General features: G+C 38.6%; 1 protein-coding gene across 3 annotated transcripts in view; it reads left to right on the plus strand.

Annotated features, from left to right (window-relative positions):
- ADAMTSL1 (ADAMTS like 1) overlaps positions 1–21,566 on the plus strand; it is a 381,502-nt gene that overhangs the window by 269,990 nt on the left and 89,946 nt on the right. For 2 of the 3 annotated variants that reach the window (XM_064736915.1, XM_064736913.1), the window contains 5 exons: positions 5,487–5,598; positions 6,221–6,359; positions 15,417–15,467; positions 18,203–18,407; positions 19,666–19,813. In XM_064736915.1, coding sequence (XP_064592985.1) covers positions 5,487–5,598; positions 6,221–6,359; positions 15,417–15,467; positions 18,203–18,407; positions 19,666–19,813 — 655 coding nt within the window. The remainder of the gene's footprint in view (positions 1–5,486; positions 5,599–6,220; positions 6,360–15,416; positions 15,468–18,202; positions 18,408–19,665; positions 19,814–21,566) is intronic. The other variant, XM_064736914.1, reaches the window with a different exon arrangement.

Raw genomic sequence — 21,566 nt, forward strand, 5'->3', positions numbered from 1 at the left:
ATTTGAAGATGAATTCTATTACCCTGGTTGTTGATGGTGGTGAAATGGTCTTTCCACAATGACTGGGATTTTGGTATCAAAGCACAGATGCAACAAGTCTGGTTTTGGGGTATTTGGGGTTGCCTTTTGTTCCTTGGAACAATTTTGGTCTTCTCATTTGAGAAACATCCATATTTTTTGCATTTACTAGTGGATTCTCTACAGGTTGTTAATTGTTATAGCTGCTACTGCAGGTTCCATTACTGCCAGCTATCCTAGCAAATCCACTGGAATGATTTTCTCTTTTTCTTCCTCTTTTGGGCAGAATAATGAAACTGGTGAAAGATTTGAACCTTCTTTCTATTTTGGCTTTGTGAGAGAATTAATCTAAAAGCTTTTTAACAGATTTATCACCTAAAGGAATACTGTTTAATCCAAGATTGAGGCAGGGTGAGCAAGTTCCAAGCCAGAGATACTTTGTAAAATATGTAAATCAGTGACAAGGTAATTTCAGAGTGATTTCTCTGGTTGATTTAGAGGCTTAAATTGACAAGCAAGAGATGGAGCTGACTTTCATAAGAGGGAGTGCCCTAAATCCCAGCTGATCCAACACAGGACTATCACAGTCAGAGGATGTGAATGCAGAAGAGGACGGTAGATACCTTCCCTGGACCTTGAGGGCAGAAATCCTTTCAGCATTCCAAGGGAAGGACAAAATAAACTCAGAGATGTTATGGGGTAGTGCTGTCTTAAAACCTGTGCTTGAAAGCCTTCCGCATCTCTCATTATTTACATTTATGTGCTTTTTATGTTATTTTAAACAATCTTGTAAACTTGTTTTCTCATGACAATGTCTGGCTTCTATTTCCTTCAGGAACAAATTATTAACAGCAACAAATCTCTTGTACATCCTCCTTTATTTTTCAGCGCAAGTTATCTCTTGCAATACTGAACCAGGAATACAACCAGCAATATTGAGGCACTCTAGGTAGGGTATTTTAATACTGACATGAGAAGCACAAAATTACATTTGTCAGATTTCTCATTCATTACTTTCATTAGTATCAGTCTGATGATTTGGTATGTGGAACTTGCAGAAACCATTCAGGATCAGAATCGGAATCAGAATAATAATATGGGAGAATCCATTAGAACTTATCTAGTAAGCATGGTGGGATGGAGCCAGTTCGTAGCAGACCACATCAAGTTGTGTAAGACAAAATTTGCTGGAGCACTTCCAGAGGAAGACAACAAAGCTGGTGAATGGCCTAGAGAGTAAGTCCTGTGAGGAGTAGCTGAGGGAGCTGGGGAGGAGGAGGCTCAGGGGTGACCTTATGGCTCTCTACAACTGCCTGAAAGGAGGCTGTCGTCAGGTGGGAGTCAGTCTCTTCTCACAGGCAATCACTGACAGGACAGGAGGACACAGGCTTAAGTTGCACCAGAGGAGGTTCAGGTTGGACATCAGGAGGAACTTCACTGGAAGGGTAGATAGGCATTGAAATCCTCTGCCCAGGGAAGTGGTGGACTCAGCTTCCCTAAAAATATTCAGGGAAACAACTGGACATGGTACTTAGTGCTGTGGTTTAGTTGGCAGGGTGGTTTTTGATCGAAGGTTGGACTCCATGATCTGGGAAGCCTTTCCAACCTTCATGACTCTATGATTCTGAGGTACAAAACAATAATTCCCTTTCTCTGTCCCCATTTTGGAACATACACACACACACACACACACACGAGAAAGAAATGGTGTCATTCCTCCTCATCTACCCCCAACTGCACACAATGAGAACATTTTATTGAATGCACTTTTCATGGCTCAGCTGTACAAGTAATGCTAATAATTACTTGGTTATGACGGCTGGTTATAAAGTGCTGATTAAATTTTGAAACTGTCCAAGTAAACCACTGCAGTTTTGTAGATCAGGCCATATGTTCTTCAGAGAACAAAAAGAAATGGTTTAGGCATACACTGCCAAAATTAAGCAAGAAGTGGTCAGGCTTTTGGGAACTTTACTTGTTTGGTTTTATGTGCGCTAATAAAATTCTGGAGCTACAGGAAAAACCAGAAAAGTGCAAGGCTGAAGTCAGATGTTGCAGTCTCCTGTTCAAAGAGCAGGTCAGAATATCTCAAAAAAATTACACACCTTTTGTGTTTAAACTTTTATTTTCTTGTTTTCTTGTGACTTTCTGTGACATGAACCAAACCAAGTCTGCTGAGCAACAGTTTGTACTTCTCTTGCAGCATCCTAGAGAGGAATTAGAAAAATTAGTTTCAAAAAGTCTAAGAGATTTTTTTTCCCAAGGTCTTTCAACAGAGAAAAAAGATATCTCTGTTGATAGTGACTGTAGGCTAAACAGTGGATAATCTGAAGACTCTAGTTTTAACCAGTTCCACAGATGACTGGTGCTATTCTTTAGGGTCAACAGCCAACTGGACATGAGCCAGCAGTGTGCCCAGGTGGCCAAGAAGGCCAAGGTGACAGAAAACAGTGACAGAACAAGAGGACAAGGTCATAAGCTGTGCCAGGGGAAGTTTAGGCTAGACATTAGGAAAAATTTATTCATTAAAAGAGTGATTAAGGGAATCACTTCTTGGAATAGTCTGCCCAGGGGAGGTGGTGGAGTTACTCTCTGGAGAGACTTGTAAAAGGACTGGACAGGGCACTCACTGCAGTGGTTTACATGAGGAGGTGTTAGGTCATAGGTTGGGCTTGATGATCTCAAAGGTCTTTTCCAACCTAGTTCATTCTGTGATTTGCTGATTCTGTGAAGCTGGTAAGGGCTGCTCTGATGTTAGAAATGCTCCCAATTCCCCTGAAAGTTAAAGGAAGGCAAGGATGATATCTGGGGTGTTGCCATGCACAAATGCAGGGATGAGTGCTCTGCAAAATCTGGGTACTTCTGACTTCAGCTATTAATAACTTCAGATAGGATTTTGTTTGCAAATAAAACCATCAGTTGCTGTTTTTTCTAGTTCAGTTATCTACATGTGCAAGACTCATTGTTATTTAGAGGACTAGCTTAAAAGTCTCAGGTGATGGCCATCTCTGTTTGGATCTTTGGAACTTCTCATAGCTACAAGGATATTGCTAATACTGCAAAGGTAAAAAATTTCATCATACTGCAGAACTGAGTATTTCAAGGTGTGGGATCTGGCTCTGTGCAGCCAAACCACGACATTTCTTACAGCATTTAGCTATCAGTTCTCACTCTGAGTTTTTCAGGGCTCAAGTAGCTCAAGTTTTTTCCTGGATAAAGATCTTAGCTCTAACAAGCACTAAAAATCAAAAAGAAGTTTTTGCTATGTGGAATCACAAGTTACTGTTCCTCTTCTGCTTACAATACCCCTCAAAAATACACAATATTGTGTATGCTTCTTTTATTTGCTTATTGTGTATAATTTGAGCTTATGACTGTGGCTCATTGTAATTCTTCCTCACCTATGTTGTTGTCATGGCTGTATTAGTGACTTCCACAGTAAACTGGAAAAGATGGTACATCTGTCTTTTCTCTGTGTCGAAACAGACAGATAACTCCAAACATGCAGGAATAGTCTGCAGAGAGAGAGGAATTCTTCCTTCTTCCTGATTTTTTTTTCAATGTAAACTCCTTTTTCCTGCCCTTCGTTTTATAGTAGCCCATGTGTGAGCTCTTGCTCTGTTCTTAATGATTCACTGCAGACCGTACTGCTGGGTAGATCTGAGTTTAGGAATCACTGATGATCCTTAAAAAACAAAGAGTAAAAGCAGAATTCTCCCCTGAGAATGCCTTTCCTGCACATTGAGATCAGAGACCTTCCCAGATGGCTTCCAGCACAACAGAATGTTTTTCCCAGGAGTGCCTGAAGCTTTCATGAGCCTGGAAAGACCCTTGTGAAGTGTGTAATTAATGCACCATCCCCGCACAAGGAATTAAGTACCCTGTTTCTGACACACACATTCAAACAATATTGATCTGTTCAAAAGGCCTCCCATTTGCTGAAGCAGTTGTATTGCTACAGCTGGTTTGGGGTTTTATCCTTTTGAGAATTGAAATCACTGTTTAATTAGAAAAGGGCAACCTGCCTTAGTCTCAGTGGACCAGACCTCATACACACATCAACATTCTTGCCCTCCTCCTGCTCTTCAAAATATATCTTGGTTTGTAATCATCTTGCTGTCCGTCTACAGGGAAAAACAAAACAAACAACCCAAGTTACAAAGTTCATCTCAGTTTGTTATATTTTTGCTTCTGTTTCACAGACCATTCTTTGACAATGTCTCTTGGTGTTTGGAAGGAGAGAAGAGTAAGGGAAAAATTGTGTTTCCAAAACTAGGAGACTCATTTGAAACGAGAGGAAAAAGAGGAAAAGGAGGCAATGGTCAAACAGTTTAAACTGTCTGAAAAAAAAAGGTGTGAGGATTGGTCCTGAGAGCAGCAGTACTGTCTTGGACAAGGGTCCATCCTTTCTAGATGTGATTTGGCAGTTTTCTCTACTGTGATAGCATTATGCCACTAATGCAGAGATGCTCAAGCAGCAACTGAAATACTGTGTCCTGGGAAAAGTAATCAAATAGGAGAGGTTTTCAGTAGCAGATTTTTGTTCTTCCCTTTCCAACTGTTCATGCTGAGGCATAAAGGTAAGGACAGGGGATAACCACCTGAAATTTTGAAGTCCTCATAACTAGAATAATCAGCATAGATATCAAATGGGAAGGATTTTTTACTGGGCAGGGTGCAAGTGGTGCTGCTTTACCAGTGTGAAGGTCTCTCCTATTGCAGTCCTTGCACTACAAACTCTTGTTTATGTGGAACATTCATTCAGCACACCTATTACTGAAAGCATGCTAGCTTTTAAGCTCAAGTGGCTTTTAGGCTCCAAGGACAGTTTTGCAGACATGCACTTAGCCCCAGGCAGGATTCCATGCCTATGACTATTTTCACAAGCAAAATAAGCAGAAGAACAAACTTCATAATAATGACAGGGCCACAAAGAAGAATGAAATAAAGATCTCACCTCAGGAAAGGAAAAAAAAACAACGGCAAGTTAAAGTTTTTATACTGTTTATTTTCACAGTGCAGCCTCACATGTTTTACTCTGTACCATCCAGCGTATTGTAACTGTTCAGAAAATGGTTTTTGAGAAACATTAACGATCTAAAATCTATGTCCATGTGTCAGGGACAGTAGATAGGGTAAGGTAATTTTCTGATGCACCAGTCTCTATCCTCTGCCCCTATAAGATTATTCAGTAGCACTAATCATACATTTGCCATGTACTCATTTTTTCAGAACATGGTCTCAAAATATGGTCGCTGTTTATGCCCAGAAATTTCTTTGACTGTGTTTTGAACCCAAGATTGTGCCACCAATCAATGCTTTGGTTTTGTGTTTAGCATTCCTATTGCAGAGTACATCTGGTATTTCATGAAGCTTCAAGATGTCTCCAATCTGCAAGATGCTTTTGGTGGAATACTTCTTCACAGCATTTGTGTTAGGTTCACTCTTTGATATTAACTCTTTTTCAGATCCATTATGCTGGTGCTGCTGACAGTTCAGTCCAGTTCATCTTCTACCAGCCGATCATTCACAGATGGAGGGAAACGGATTTTTTCCCTTGTTCGGCATCCTGTGGTGGAGGTAATGAATTACCACTGTATTTCAAAAGCTGTCATCTGCATACATGACCTCTCCCAACTGCTGCCCTGAGTTTTGGACCTTAAAAATGGCAGAATCTAAAAATTTGAATAATTAGAACTAAATGAAGGGAGGGATTTAGTAACATCGTAGTAGTCTGTGGATTTCAGCATTGTGCCAGCCTCTGTAGATAAAGGACATTTTGATAGCTACGTACCTGCATTTAATGCTATAGCTATCAGACGTAAGGGCTGATGGGACTTGGGCCTGGATTTGGTAAAACAAGATGTCTCCATTTGTCCCTTTTCCTACCAGCAGGTTTACTCTCTATACTGAAACTAAGGGCTCAATTCTTGGTGACTAAGAAACCTCAGCCTTTGTTTTTCTTTGCTTTTTCTAGACTTCTGAATTTTTGTTTGACCATACTGGTTATCTTCTGTTTCCTACTACATGTAATTTGCATTGCTGTTTTCAATCTGGCCTGTAAAACAACATCTGTTATGTCCAAAAGCACTGAAGCAAGCTGAAATTAGTTTCTTTTTTCCAAACCAGAACTTAGATACATTTCAGAGCCAGACAGGAAGAATATCACATCTCATGTTATTTTTTCCTCTGTGTATCGCAGGTTATCAACTGACATCTGCTGAGTGCTTTGATCTGAGAAGCAATCGGGTAGTAGCAGATCAATACTGTCACTATTATCCTGAAAATATCAAGCCAAAGCCAAAACTTCAAGAGTGTAATCTGGATCCTTGTCCTGCAAGGTCAGTTGGCTTTAATTTTAAGGGAGACTGTGCTCTAAAGGGGTAAAATAAAATAGGAGAATATTCTGTTGCTATTTCTCACAGCGTAATTTATCATACATTATTCAACCTCTCTATCATTCTACGAATGCACAGTGTAGAACACCTATTTAGCACCTTCATAGAGCAAAAACTGATTTGAAATGGTTGTTTCTTCCCCTCAGAATGTATTTTGCCTCATTATTTTTACCAAGTATGAGAAAACAAATTCTCCAACAAATTATACCATCCCCATGCCCTGAATTCATGTGCTGAATACATGTTTCTTTAGTGTTAGTGAGATGGAAAAAGTCTTTGCAGGAAAATTATTGTCATCACATTTAGATGAACAATTTTTATGAGTTGGTTGGGGTTTTTTCCCAGATTTTCTCCTTAATGAAAGGCTTGCTTGCATTTATGGCAGCTTGTAAAATGTAATGAGTGATTTTGCTCTAGTTAACAATGTTCTTTGGCCCTACATGAAAGTCTGTTCTCTGCTGCCCCCAGAATCACGGAATGGGTCAGGTTGAGTCTGTTCTCTGCTGCCCCCAGAATCACGGAATGGGTCAGGTTGGAAGGGACCACAGGGGGTCATCTGGTCCAGCCTCCCTGCTCAGGCAGGGTCATCCCAGAGCACATGGCACAGGATTGTGTCCAGATGATTCTTGAACATCCCCAGTGAGAGAGACTTCACAACCTCTCTGGGCAATCTGTGCCAGTTCACTGACACTGCACAGTAAAGATATTCTTCCTGGTATTAGGGTGGAACTTGCTGTGCATTCTTCCTCAGAAGATTAACAATAAAAATAGTAAGATCAGATAGTCAGATTTCTCATGTATAAGAAAAGAAAGAAAACCACAAAAAAGACCAATCATTTGTTGCACTGATTGCCCTGAACTTCAGTGGGGAGTCCATCTGCAGCCACTCAATAAGCAGCAAGCATTTATTTGTGCAATCTAAATCTTTTGGTCATCTTGTGTGGCTTTGCCAAAAGGTGGTTAAGCATTACCCAGCAGACAGGACAAGGATGCCCTAAAGCCATATTATCACCAGCTCCTTTCCCTCTAGGCTTGTTTCTTACCAACTCTGATATTGTGCTTTCAAGCAAGTGTCACTGAAAAAGTTGCTGTGTCACTTCAGATTTCTGGAGGTTGTCAAAGAGAAAAGATGTCCTGATGAGTAAAAGGATACTTAAGAAAATTGTGGGGCTATGTATCCACCTGACTGAAGGTGGTTGCTGCCCAAACCAGATGTACCAGCTTTAGGGTAGCTAGGCATTATCATAGCAGAACAAATCACTCTAAGGCAATAAGTTTTACTTCTTATAGGAAGTTTTCACTGAAGTTCACTGACTTTTTTGGAGATAACACTCAGATTTCTTTGTCATAGAAGACCCCTTTACCTACAGTGTATTGCACTTTACTCCTTTAAGCACATTTGTTAGAGGCAGATGTCAGTACAGGCCAGGTATGATCAGGTAGAAGGCCAATACATGAATGTTTCAGGAAAAGGATTGTTGAAAAATATGAATCAATATGGAACCTGTCTTCTAGAGTCACTTATCACAGTCTCAGTGAAGGTAATTTTATGTAGTTGCTTTATTTTTTTTTTTTTTAATTCTTAGATGCTATTTTTTAAACCTACTCTTCTGGTTCAAATATGTAATTTGCCTCTGGAATTTTTGTGGTGGATATTTTCCATACTTTCTCAATGATTTTAAATAACATATTCTCAAATGGTGATGCAGATGACTACATGGTATATGAAAGGAAAGAGGTAAAAAATAACAGCTGGGCAGATGTCAGGAAGCAATTTTGTTTTATATAAGACATAACAAGGAAAAGTTGTTGATATAAAGACCCTAAGGGGAGGGAGAGTCATTTAGAAATACAGCTATGCCATCCCAGAGGACCTGGCTTTTTGGAAACATCTTCACAGTCTGCCAAATTTCAAATTGCTATTTTCAAAAGTGCCTTTGTAAAGAATTCAAGAACCAACAACCCAGATGAAAAAAAAAAAAAAAAAAAAAAAAAAAGAGAAAATCCGTGGTAATTTCTGGATTCCTGATGATTTCTCACAGTAGGGAAGATGGTAGGTGAAGCAGAGACAGGGTCAGAAGTGTGGACAAGGAGGCTCTGCAGTGTCTGTGCTATGTGGGAGCTGCTCTGCTCCACCAGTATAAAACCAAGAAGTTAATTTTTCCTGGCAAACCCAGTTCCATTGAGACATATCTGATTAGTGGTTGATGACTGTTCCTATGGTGTGTTAATGAATGCCACAGAAAATAATCATTGAAGACCATAGTGGTGCTGAATAAAGGAACTGAGAGTGGTTGCTCTAAACACTAAACACTAAAATTTTTAGCAAAGGGTAAGAAAAGTTTAAATTAATACCACAAGTATTGTGTGAGCCTGTTGCCTCTTTGGGTTTAGTGCATAGAAATGTTTACTTTATTGTGCTTACTATGGCAATAAGCAGTATTGCTGGCACCATGAATAGCAAAAAAGCTTAGTCTCAATGCACATGGGAAAATATGTGGATAATTATTTATCAAACACATATAACTTATACATGCTCATTTTCCAGGTTATGTAGAGGCAGCCACATATACTGTTCATCCAAGTCAGAGCAGTGATTCATGCCACAGAACAAATGATACACGATGACATTTAGTGCCTTTTAATCCCTACATAGCATTGCTCCATTCAGCCTCTCTTACCAAATCTGTTTTGCATCCTTAATAACCAACAAAGTAAAAAGAAAAGACCTGTTTGTTTACAGTCCATTATGATTTTACAGCAGTCTGCCTTTGACTGGCAAAAATAAGTCTATATGCATATTACCTACTGACGTAAACAGCAGCCAATTCAATCTAGTCCACTCCCCTTCCATGGGGCAAAATCCAGTATTAGTGCTTCACCCATTTAATTTTGGCTTTCATCTTTATCCTCCTTTCTGGTATATTTTAGTAAAAAATGAATGGATTTTTTTTTCTTGCTTAGAGAAAAGGTTTCTTCAGATTTGACTTAACTGGGTGTGCTAAACACTTAGGATAATTCTAAGGTGCTATAAGCAGAAGATAAATTTGTTTCATAATTCCAAGACAGGCTTCCCCCCAAAAAGCAATTTAGACAAATGTGAAAAAGACTGCTGCCCCACTCATCATTCACTCATTCACCAGGATACTCTCAGTATTATTTCTAGATTTGGTCTTCAGCTTCTAGGGAGCATTCCCAGCCATGCCATTCTACATTTTTACAACTCCCATATTTTTTGCCTATTCCTGCTACATGTTAATGTGGGAGTTTCTGAGTCACAAAAGGTCTATTTGTATTTTTACTAGGAGATTTCAATGTCATATAAAGATTTCTAATGGCAGCTTCAGCAAAGATTCTAAATTCATAAAGCAACTGTCTAAAAAATTTTGTATTAGCAAGCCTCTAGTATAAAGTGTTGTTTTTAACACTTGAGTTCCTGGAGTTTGCCTAGAGTTCAATCTGTAAGCCTGCCACTAGAAATATTGTTTATACCTGTGGAATAGTTTGGGGAGGGGGGGAGAATCTCTCATTTCAGCAAGGTTTTTAGTGTCCAGAGACCTGAAGAACTCTTAGATACACCCTATTTATGGAGTCCTCCAGCGAAATTGCAAACTCCTCTTCCTGCTTGTCAAAGTTTTTCTTTTAGCATTCTCATTTAAATATTGATACCATGGTGGCAGAGGTAGGCATTACAAAAAAGAAATTTAAAATTCAATTTAAATTTTAACAAAATTGTAGTTTTCAGTTGTTCATTTTCAGCTAACTTAACAAGCACACCGAAGTGCAAGTAAATGCATACAAAAGACAACAGGATGTTATGGCTATTCAGAATTATTGTAAGCAGTGAGAAGTTCATAATATGCTTGGCAGTGTGAAAGTGGAGTTGTAGATGGAAAAGGAGCTGGTACCAATGGCAATGTTCTGGTAGTAATAATTTGGTTACCCAAGCTCAAGAGCAGCAGATACCTAAAGAGATACATTTCTTCTCAAAACAAGTAGTTGAAACCTTGAAATTTTGGACAGGGCAGAAGTAATCAAAATTAATCTAGAAAATTTAGATTAGGTGGGGGGGTGGGCCAGGAAGCATTTTTCAAGCACTTAAAAGATGTGAATAGCAGAGCAAATTCAGCTCTGAGGGGACAATACGTCTTAATGAAACATGGAAAGAAAGGCAGAAAGAAGTTCCAGAATTCTTCCAATAACAAGCTGTAAGGTGGGAAAATATATCACGTACTGTTATGAGCATCAGATACAGATATCTGTCTACCCAAGATGAAGTTGTAGGAAAATTAGTCTAGTTTAAGTCCTAGAAGATGCCAAAACTGCAGCAAGTCATTTACAAAGATTTTCACTGGACATTCAGTTGTTAAAATTTAGTACTGTTAACTACTTACCAGCTCATTCCCTCTTTGTATCAAAAACTGCTCATCCAAACCACAACAAAATATTGAACTGAATAAAAAAATAGGAGATGTTTAGAAGCATTACAGTCATGCTACTGAAACGAATTACTTTTTCTGCTTTTGACTGGAAACATCTCTTTAGAGCACTGTGAAGAGATTGGGGTTTAGCAGTCTATGGCAATGACAAACAAAATGTTGTTTAGAATTTAAAATCTGCACCATAAACAAGACATTTTTTATAAAGGTAAGATACTGTCATGCCAAACCGACATTCTGTTTAAAGCAAGAGGTGTTTTGGATGCTGACACAGAAGAATGGCTTCCTAAATAGTGTTTTTCGTTCATAAGTGGGTTTTTAAAGTATCCACTGACATACCACTTTTAACTGTTTAAGCAGCAGACATTGGCTTTTGCCAATCTGTAAAGTACTAAGAGCATATAAAAGGACCAATACATATGATGTACATAGTAGTTCAGTTTCACATTGATAACATCCAGAAACCAGAAAGGTGACTCATACTGGTACCATAACTGAGAAGTACTGTTTCACTACCTGCAGAATAGGCACTGAAACCAGTGTGGCCTGTACCCACGGTGTTACTGTCACCTGCCCCCGCTCTGAAGAGAAGAGGTAGTAGATCCCCAGAATAATATATGGGAGGCATTAACAGATACCATCTGTTAGAGAGTCTCATTAACTGTTTCTCAACATACAAAGTGTTCTTAAAGTGTTCTTATCAAGCAGATACAGTGTGACATCTTCAGAGATCACTGAAATGCAGTACCACACACCACCTTGGTGTCAGGATTTGAAGTGTTAAAATGCAGTCTTTTGCACAAGATTGTTGTCTGTCCAGTGAAAATCATGACTTTCACAGAGATGCTGGCTTAGATGCTAAACTGTTGTCTCTGGTGGTGAGCACTTTCATATCTTCCAGCACAGCCAACCCAAGCTACTTTAACATTTCATTATTATTTGTTCGCTGCTAATAATGTCTTAAACATGTTCCATTGCTTGGATGGCACAGTCCCTGCCATGCAGATAATGTACTCTCAGGTCTGACAGATATCAGTGAAGGCTTAAACCTTCACATGCAAGTTTGATCAGGAAAGAGGTGTAATGGGTGCAGCCACCCAGGTTATTGCATGGGCAGCCCTGCAGCTGTCAGTAGGACACCCCCAGCAAAACAGAGCCCTCAGAAGAAGTGGAGGCTACGAGCCAGAAGCACGTGAGCATGCTGCAGAGGCTGGGCAGCAGCACAGCAAGGTGCAGGACATCGGTACAGAAGTGGCAGGTTGTCCCCATGTGAGTCACACCACCCTGAGGCACCTTGGGAGCGGATGTCCTTTCTCTCTGCTGGCTCCTCTCAGTTTTAGCACCCCTGCCCCTGCTTGGCTCAACAGGTTGAGAGACTCATCAGCATGCAGGAGAGAGAGCTGGGGAAGGCTGGCCTTGTCAGAAAGATGGAGTCATCAGGGAAGTAGAGGAGAAAGGCGCTGGAGCTTAAAGCTTGTCATCTGTGCTAAATCCAGTTAAGCAGGAAAAGGAGCAACTGGGGAGGAGTTGACCAAACTTGTCTTCCAAGGAATGCAGCTGTGGAAACTCATCCCAGGGGAAGGCTGAATGTTTGCAGAGATGGCAAATCTGATTGCAGCACTCTCACCTCTGGCATGTGCAGCTCCTATTCCAACCATGCCTTGGAAGGGCAATTGTGTTGAGACTGCCAGCCCTCAGGAGGAAAAAAACCACAATGTGCAGAATATATGATAGGACTTGTTGGTCTGAAAGGCATGGTAGATTGCAGACATATGAGACAGAACAGCGCTGCAAAGTAATTTGCTTTCTGCTCCTGCTCCTGCCAAATCTCTTGATGTTTTGTGAATGAGTCCTGTTAGCTACTCGCACATATTTCAGTGAAGGAATTATTATTTCCTCTGCTCGTTTAGCACACCATCCCCTTTGCATTATCTGGATAATGTGCAGTAAATAGACCCCATAAAGTAGATCTCTTCTATGTTGTTTATAGGAGTATGATGGACTGATAGAGTAATGGAATTTAAACCACTTTGTCCCATCAAAAAGTAAGAATACACTGAAGTAATCTCTTAAGTTTGTTTTTTTTTTAAGTGTTAACTTAGGGATTTTTTTATGGAGCACATACAAAAACCTCACACAAGACTAGCTAGAAAAGTGCAGATGGCATTAATGATATGATGGCCATCTGCTCTTCTGTTTTAACTTTTAAGACAATTCTTTTTTAAAGTCATAAATTAAACCATTGTGTATTATTGTGGGGGTCTTTTTCTTTGCTAAGACTTTATGGCTGTGATTCATTTTCTTGTAGTTGCAGAATGAGAGCCTTTGGCAGCCTTTCACATATGGACAAAGACAGAATCAGTAAATCTGTGGAGCTCAATACTGTTTACAGAAATGTAATTTTTGCATGCAAAATTTCTGAGGGTCAAACCTTTCCAATTACAATATTAACCTAGTGCTTTGTAAATGCTACTTAATATTCATAACAGTTTTTGAATATGTTACAGTTATTTCTGTCTGAACAGTCTTGGAAGTAATGCATTCTAAAGCATGTAGACTTGGATTACCCATAGACAATCATGTTTATTAGAAATAAAATATTTTTCACTGCAATGAATTAGAATTTTATTGAAATTTGCTTCTTTCTTAGGCAGTGGATGCTTTTATAATGTAATTATTTTATTTTTTAACTCACTATGTTAACTTTTTTTCCCATCCACTTCTCAGCAAGATGATGAGCTGGAAAGTGCAGACAGAGAGCTTCAGAAGGGAACTTCAGCAGCAGTAGTTGAAGAGTCAGGAAAACAGCAAATTTCCAAGGCAGGGGCAAAAAAACCATCACAAGAAGTTCTTTCTATCATAAAATACTAGTACACAATTCCTTCACATTCTATAGATGTCTACCCATCAGGCTAAGTCTGAAAAGACTTGTTCGTTGACCATACTCTAAATGACCCATTTGTCTTTTCCCAGTGCCAGAACAACCTCTCCTAGATTTTTAGATTTTTGTGAGGACAAGCAGCTCTTCGAAAATGCAAATATGCGCACTCATGCAGAGAGTTCCTGTGACTGCAGTGGCTGCTAATCTTAAAGGGAACTATCTAGTCCCTCTCACACACTTCCAGGGCTCCAGCTGCTTCCCGCGCTTTAGCTGGAAAATTCCAGCACGCTGACCTGGCGCTGACTCCTTGCTGTGGAAACACAATGGGATCTATTCTTCTATCTTGGACAAGTTATGCATACAAAACCCCTGTTGACTCAAAGGAGAATAGACCCCTTTAGGCCTGGCCTGACAAGACTCCTTTGAATGCTCACAGCATTTTTCAGTGAGCATGGAGGATGGAGAATACTTTCTCCCTTTCCCCTCCCTCACTCCTGCCCCCTTGCAGAAATCCACAGCAGCATACCTACCACCTCTCATCTGTAAAAGGCTCCCAAAACCACCTCTTGACATTCATTTTCTTTCATCTCTCTGTAACTTGGATGGAGACACACTTTTTATTTTATTGCAGTTAGTATTCACTTCTTGATTCTTCTGTCCACTTGCCCCATCCAAATACCCAAATGGCTTTGATGAAGGTGATAAATTAGGTCCTCCAAGATCATCTGGTTTATTTTAATAGATATGTCTGATAACTAGGAAACAAAATGGTTAAAGTTACTCTGAGCCAAAATTATAAACAGTGCAGACAAAATACAATATTTCAGACCAGCAATTCAGTGAGATCCTGTAGTTGACAATGAGAAAAGTGGCATCCATCTCACACATAACTGGCAAGATAATATTTCAGAAAACTCCTAATTTTGATGTACGCTATTGCCTTCTGTAACTTCTAGATTTTACATTGTGACACCACACCAATAACAGTTCAGCAAAGCAATCCAACCAGTTTTGACAAACTAAAAAATTCTACCTGACATATTACTTTTCTCAGGCTCCTTCTTTCTTTCAGGGAAAAAAAAATACAGGTCTGTACTAGTTTAAGGTGAAGAGACAAGCATTGCAGATACAAATTCTTGCGCTGTGATTTCTAATTTCTGATTTCTAATCCTGTACCCTGTTTAAGGAGAGGTTTTACTCGATGGGCAGAAACAACCATAAAATTGTTATAAAAAGGAATTTATTTAGAGGTCTGCAGCAGATAAAAGTTCCCCTATTGTCATCAGTGACTTTGGATCCAAGCTCCAAGAATATATCAAGTATAGAAACATTCTTTTTGATGCTAGATAATAAAAATGTAAGTTAAAATAATATTTGGGTCACTTTTAGCAATAGATTGCTTATTTGTCCAACAGTAATCTATTTATAAGAAAAAAGTAGTAACCACTGATTTGTTCTTTGAATTAGTCAGAAAAAGTAGGATGGGAGTATATATATTTTTTTAATGGGAAAACATCTTAGGTAAAATATCTTGTTTTGTTGATTTATAATACTGTAATATAAAAAGCTGTGTAATGTAATACAATATTGTAATACAAAAGTTGTATAATGTAATCATCTAGTGTTTATTTTATTATGTGTACCTTCTACTCAGAGGGTTGGCATTATTGTTCCTAACAGTGATGGATACAAGCAGATCATGCCCTATGACCTCTACCATCCCCTTCCTCGGTATGTAAAAAAGTCAACCAGATGCTAGGCTTAACAAATCTGTTTTCTTTTTCTTTTGTTCTTCTCTGTACTCCTGCTCTACTCTCAGGCTAAATTAACAGATTCTGCTTCTCTGGACTCTTACACATTAATATAGAGATGTTCAAGTGCTAACCTGTTGTAATAAATTCTGTCAATGCAGAACTGAAATTAAAGCCTAACTGAAGGAGAAGTCCAGATTTATTAAGTGTGTGATCTCTTTCTTTCTCTCATTTCTCAACCTCACTTCCCCTTTTCTCTCACAAGTTTCCTATTCTTGCCCTTTACTCCTCTCTGAGCAGAACTACAATCTGTGGCTTTATTGTGAACCACAAGATTTTCTCTCCCTCACCCCCATTTGTCTGCTTCTTGCATGCCTGTAATTTGTGAGATTTTGAGTTTTGGCAATATTAGTGCTGTTTTCTGATCCTACAAACCCATGCTGATGCCTTTCCCAGGGACATTCATTCACTGACTTTTCTAAGAAGTAGGTGTTTAGGGCAGGAATAGGATCAAGACCTGATTATTATCATAAATTGTCTCACAATTGTCTTTAATGCCAGACTCAAGATTCTCATGGAAATAATCAGATGAGTAACTATTTTTAAAGTAGTGAATAAGACTGTTGATTATAAAAATTTTTGATAGCTGAAGGATAATAACCTCTAGGTTTTAAAATACTGCCTGGACATGCAAAAGTATTGGGCTGTGTTTTCTTCTTCATTAATTTATTGTGTCTTGCATTATGAAATCACAGAAAGAACCCTCTAGACAACCTGATAGTCTCATGCAGGTGAGGAAACAACCTCCATCCAATTGTATTGAGGCCTGATGCACAGAGGTTTCAGCATGAGTGTACAAATGCAGTGTATTCATACTCCACAGTCTCCAGCCAAAACATGAAGCAACCTCCAACTGAGAACAAAACTCTCTGCTATATTTAAGCTACTTGAATTTGCTAAGGTTGCCTAAAACATCTGGAAACTTGTCCCACAGACTTCAGGAAACTTCCTGGTGCCATCCATTTTTAAGGCTAGTAAAAGCTGGCTTACATGGGTTGAGCCATCAAATTTTGAGCCAAGCAAATTTTGCAGTTCATGAATTTCAGTTTTGGGCCTCTTGTTTGTGGTAGTAAGAAACATTAGCTGTATGTTGGGAAACTTAAGAACCACAGGAAACACATTTAAGTAGAAGTACCCCTAAAATTACATCTTTGTGAAATATGTGACTTATGATCAGCACATGATGATGGCTGTGCATGGTGTAAAAATTGTTCCACCACTCCTAGTGGTAAGTCACAGAATTAATCAGTGGCTTTACTACTCATAAACAACTTTTAATTTAAGCCATTTCACATTGAATTTTATGGTGCTACTGGACAGTAGCCAGGTCAGGGTATTGCTAGGTGCTGATAAGTAGATTGTGGGCTGACATGATGGAAAATTAGAGAGAAAGATAAGCATTTTTCATATTGCTCAACAATCTTGGGGATCCTGTATTTGTTACTTGACAAAAATATTTCCTTTGTTTTAAGTGAGACAATAAAAGTCCTCACCTTTCAGTTTTTATACTTCTTGTCTGAAGGAGGAAACTGGTGAGGTGTTTTTCACAAAAACTGTTCTTTGAGATCAAAAACTGAAATCTTTTGACCAAAATTGTTGTTTCAAACAGTATTTGTAATGTTATTATGAAAAAGACATTTGCCTTGTGGGCTACTGAATTATTTCATTAAATGTTTCCAGGTGGGCAGGACAGACATACTTCTGTACTTCAGTCATACACAGTAATGTACAGAAATAGCCACACTAGATCATGGGAATGGTCCCACATCCCATCTGTGACAAAGGCTTGAATATAAGAGAGGCAATACCAGACTATTTTTGGTGGACAGACATGTGTGTATATATATATATATATATACACATATGAAGTAATGCATACCTTATGGCATATGCATCACTAAAAAAAGGATTATTCTCATAAGTGTACATAGCTTTTCAGAACATGCATATGTTGTTAGGATTTTTCATTGCATTCTCCATGGCACTTGTAGAGAAAAGATGGGTTCTCAGCTCCTCTCACTGCCTTAACTATAAGGAAACAAGGTCCACCTGGTTTATCCATCAGAGGACATGTATCTTAGAAGTATGGTCATATTTTTATTTTTGATGATTTCCTCTCATCTTTCTTGCTTTTTTCTCTACTGAGTTGCTTCCTTGGAAAAAAACACTGCTCTTTCCCTTTATGTTCTGCAAAAGGGACATGAGCCTCACAGCACGCTGTTTCCTGTGATTTGTGACAAAGATTCCTCAGAATATGAGAAATTATGAAAATATGATAATCCCATCAATTAAAAAAAGGAAAAACAAACAACTAAGTAAAAAGTATTTAGATTTTCTGTGGCAGTAGTAATTGGATTAGTGGGAGAGAGGAGATTTCGTATTATTAACTGTGGTGTAAAAGACACCAACCATGAGCATGCTTTGCTACTGTGGACACCTGTGAAAACAGATGCATGATTAATTTTTACTGATGTTACCCCAGTAAAAAAGCTGAGCCAAGCTGAACCAAAAAAAAAAAAAACAAAACCCCACAACTAAACAAAAACCCCCATACAAACAAGCAACCTTTCAGACAGCAGTTTATGCATTTTGGGGGTACAAGTGGGGGTGGGAACAAGAAGGGTAATGTTTCCTGATGCCTCTTTGTTTTCCCAGATGGGAAAGTACACCCTGGACTGCCTGTTCCTCATCCTGTGGAGGGGGCATTCAAAGCCGCAGTGTCTCCTGTGTGGAAGAAGACATTCAGGGGCACATCAGCCCCGTGGAAGAATGGAAATGCATGTATACTCCAAAGATGCCTGTTGTCCAGCCTTGCAATATATTTGACTGTCCAAAGTGGCTTGCTCAAGAGTGGTCCCCGGTAACCAATTCAGTTTTGTTGGTTTTGTGTTTAACCCACTAGGGAAAATATCTTAAATTATACTTCAGTGAGTTTTTAGAAGTTAGGACATTTACTGTTTTCTCTCATTACCAACACCTGTATTTTAAATTATGCTGTTTGCTAACTGCAAAGCAACCACTCAGGAAAAATATATTAAAATGAACATGAACAAGGAGAATGATGGAAAACTAAATCAGTTCTGTAACATTATTTTGTGACCTTCTACTAATAATAGACTGGGAATATAAGTGAAATGCACAAAAAAACCCCTATAAGTATGTAATGGTATTTCTGTATTACAGTATTTCAGTCATAAATTGAAATTCTAACTTGCTGACAAATTTCAAGAAGCACATTAATCTATATATGACTCTGCTCTTTGATACCTGATTTTGTCTATTCCTGACTTGCCTTTCCTTCTCTATAAAAGTAAATGTCTTGGAAATGTCCTTCCACAAAAGTAGTGAAATATTTTAACTTTGTACATAAAGACTTGGCTTGAATGTATTTTCTCACCCCATCCAGTTTCTCACCAAGTAAATTGTGCTTTAGAAGCTAGGCTAGCTTACCTACAGATGAGGTGATTGCAAAGTGTTTGTTGATTTTCAGATAAAAGCTGCTGTCCAAGAGCAAAACAACATTGGTAACATCCATAGCACTTCCAACTGATTAGTACTCTTGACTGTTTCCTGTGGAAGCAATTTTGAAACAATCTGTGCAGGGGATAAAAGTTGATGAACCAGAGCAAAAATAAATTTAAAAAAAAAAACTTAAGAAAGTGTCTGAGAGAAGAAAGTCTGATAGTTTCCTATTCTGTTTGGTGCTTTTTTCCAGAATAGCTGAGTGTAGTCCCTGTTGATGCATAAGCCCCAGTACTTTGTCCAAGCAAAACAGAGTGGCTCCAAATTAAACTGACAGGGTGTTACTGAGCATATCCAATATGGGACAGATGGCTACAAGCCAAGTAGGCAACATTGCAAAAGTGGCACTGCAAGAGAAATCCAGTGACAAAATGTCCAAATCCAGTAAATATTCTGAGCAAAAAGGCAAAAGTTTCTGTCAATTTTACCTTATCCATAATTACCACATATTATGAATATTTTGTTTTCAAGTTTGGGTGTTTCTGCATCATGTTTGGCTCTCTTATGTTGCATATTCCCCTTATATTTATCATTGCTTTGTATGACTTTTTTTTTCTCCTTTTCATTTTCTCCTTTTATGTTTTTTTTCAATCTAGTGCACTGTGACCTGTGGACAAGGACTCAGATACCGTGTGGTCCTCTGCATTGACCACAGGGGGATGCATACAGGAGGCTGTAGTACTAAAACAAAGCCACACATAAAAGAAGAATGTGTCGTACCCACTCCTTGCTACAAGCCCAAAGGTAATGAGGCAGAATGTTTCTCATAAATTTTTCAGGGCTCTTTCATGTTCAGCCGTTTTGTTTCGCTGCTGGCATCACTGTTTCCACTTGCACCTGCATTATGATTTTGCACCTGTCTGTTCCTGTCTGCCTGCCAGCAGCTTGGAGTGAGTGCTGACTCTTTCATCTTACAAGCTTTGGGGTTTTCATAGTTAATTTGTGGTCCAGCAGACTAAGCAATAGAAATGTAAATTTAGCTGTATTTTCACTGTTTACATCCAAGCTAAATGCAGCAAGATGCAGAAGAGATCTTGGGCTGCAAACCATCCAAAACTGACTTCTGCTTAGAAGGATGCACGGCCAGCTAGGATCTATCTGTCATAAAATGTCTTCAAACAGGGGTCATCAGGGAGCAAAGTAAATTACTCCTTTCTGGAAGCCCACCCTTGCGAGAGCATGACACCTTTACCCTGCATAAGATCTTCTGCTGCCCTTTGCAGCATACACATGCATAATTTCTGAATGTAGGGAGTTATTTCCTAAGTCTTCCATTATTTCACATGGAATGAAAATTCCTGTGCAAAGCTTGGCGTAATTTGGTTTAGTTTTCCTCCTCATCTTTGTTCTGCAACACTCTCACAGTTTTCCCTTCATAATGCAAGGTGTCGTGTTTGAATATCACTGTATCTGAAGGCTGAGCAGTGGTTTCAGAAGAGTGTTGGACTAGATGGTGTACAAAGGTGCCATCCAACCCAAATTACTCTATTTTTAGGCTAGAAATTTTTCCTTATTATTTCACACAACTAGAGTTAAAAAATTAGGGCAGAAGGGGTAATGAACCTCTCATCTATTGCGTGTTTTAGTCCTAGACTGGTTTTTTTTGACAGCTAGATTAACACAAAGCAGAATACAGTCTTACTAGCTGACAGAAGCAGCAAGGCAAAAAATGTGAAAGTCTTGCTTCTCTTTACACCCTGAAAAAAAGAAACAGAAGGCAAAATTGCAAAAAAGAAATAAAAGGCAAATCGTTCATATACTTCATTTCATTTTAGTTTGTTCAAGCCCTAAGGCACTTTATATTGCACCAATAATGGGAAAATGTAGGACATCACTAGATTGAGTAATGACTTTCACTTTTTATAGAGAAGGTATATTCATCTAATACAACTTTCTGTGTAATATAAGTGTTTTTACTGGAAGTGTTTTAAAAGAAAATATTTTACTTTAATCTCCAAAGGTAAAATTTTCTCCTTAGCTTATGTTAGAAGTGCTTTTTGTTCATTTTTCTGTCAAAGCATACTGTACAACATCAACATTTCTAATCCTCTAACAAATTTTGCAGTGTATGTGCTAATTAATTACACCTGTAAAAAAAGGAAGGTTATTTAAAAGGTCACAAAACAGGCTGTGTTAGGCAAGAATTTTGCTTTTTACGAACACTTGCATCTAAGCAAAAAAATCACATAAGTAATTTGTGATTTTTCCAAAACCCATAAAACAAATTGTAGAACATAGAAATATTTCCTACATATTCTGGATGATTATTAAAATATAGATTAACCTAAGAGCTGTGATGGCATTCATCCTTAAAAGGCATTAATGTGTTAGATGAAAAGTGTGGAAAGCTGTTTTTAAAATAGAGGAATAATAATTCTATTATTACCCCTCTTTTCCTCAGTTAATAACTTGCTCTAAGGAAATTTGCATGACTGAAGTTGCAGTAGCTGTTCAGTCAAGTTGTAGGTGATTTTTCCTTTGTCATACAACTGAGAGA

This window comes from Zonotrichia leucophrys, chromosome Z (assembly GCF_028769735.1).
Source record: "Zonotrichia leucophrys gambelii isolate GWCS_2022_RI chromosome Z, RI_Zleu_2.0, whole genome shotgun sequence".
Lineage (NCBI taxonomy): Eukaryota > Metazoa > Chordata > Aves > Passeriformes > Passerellidae > Zonotrichia > Zonotrichia leucophrys.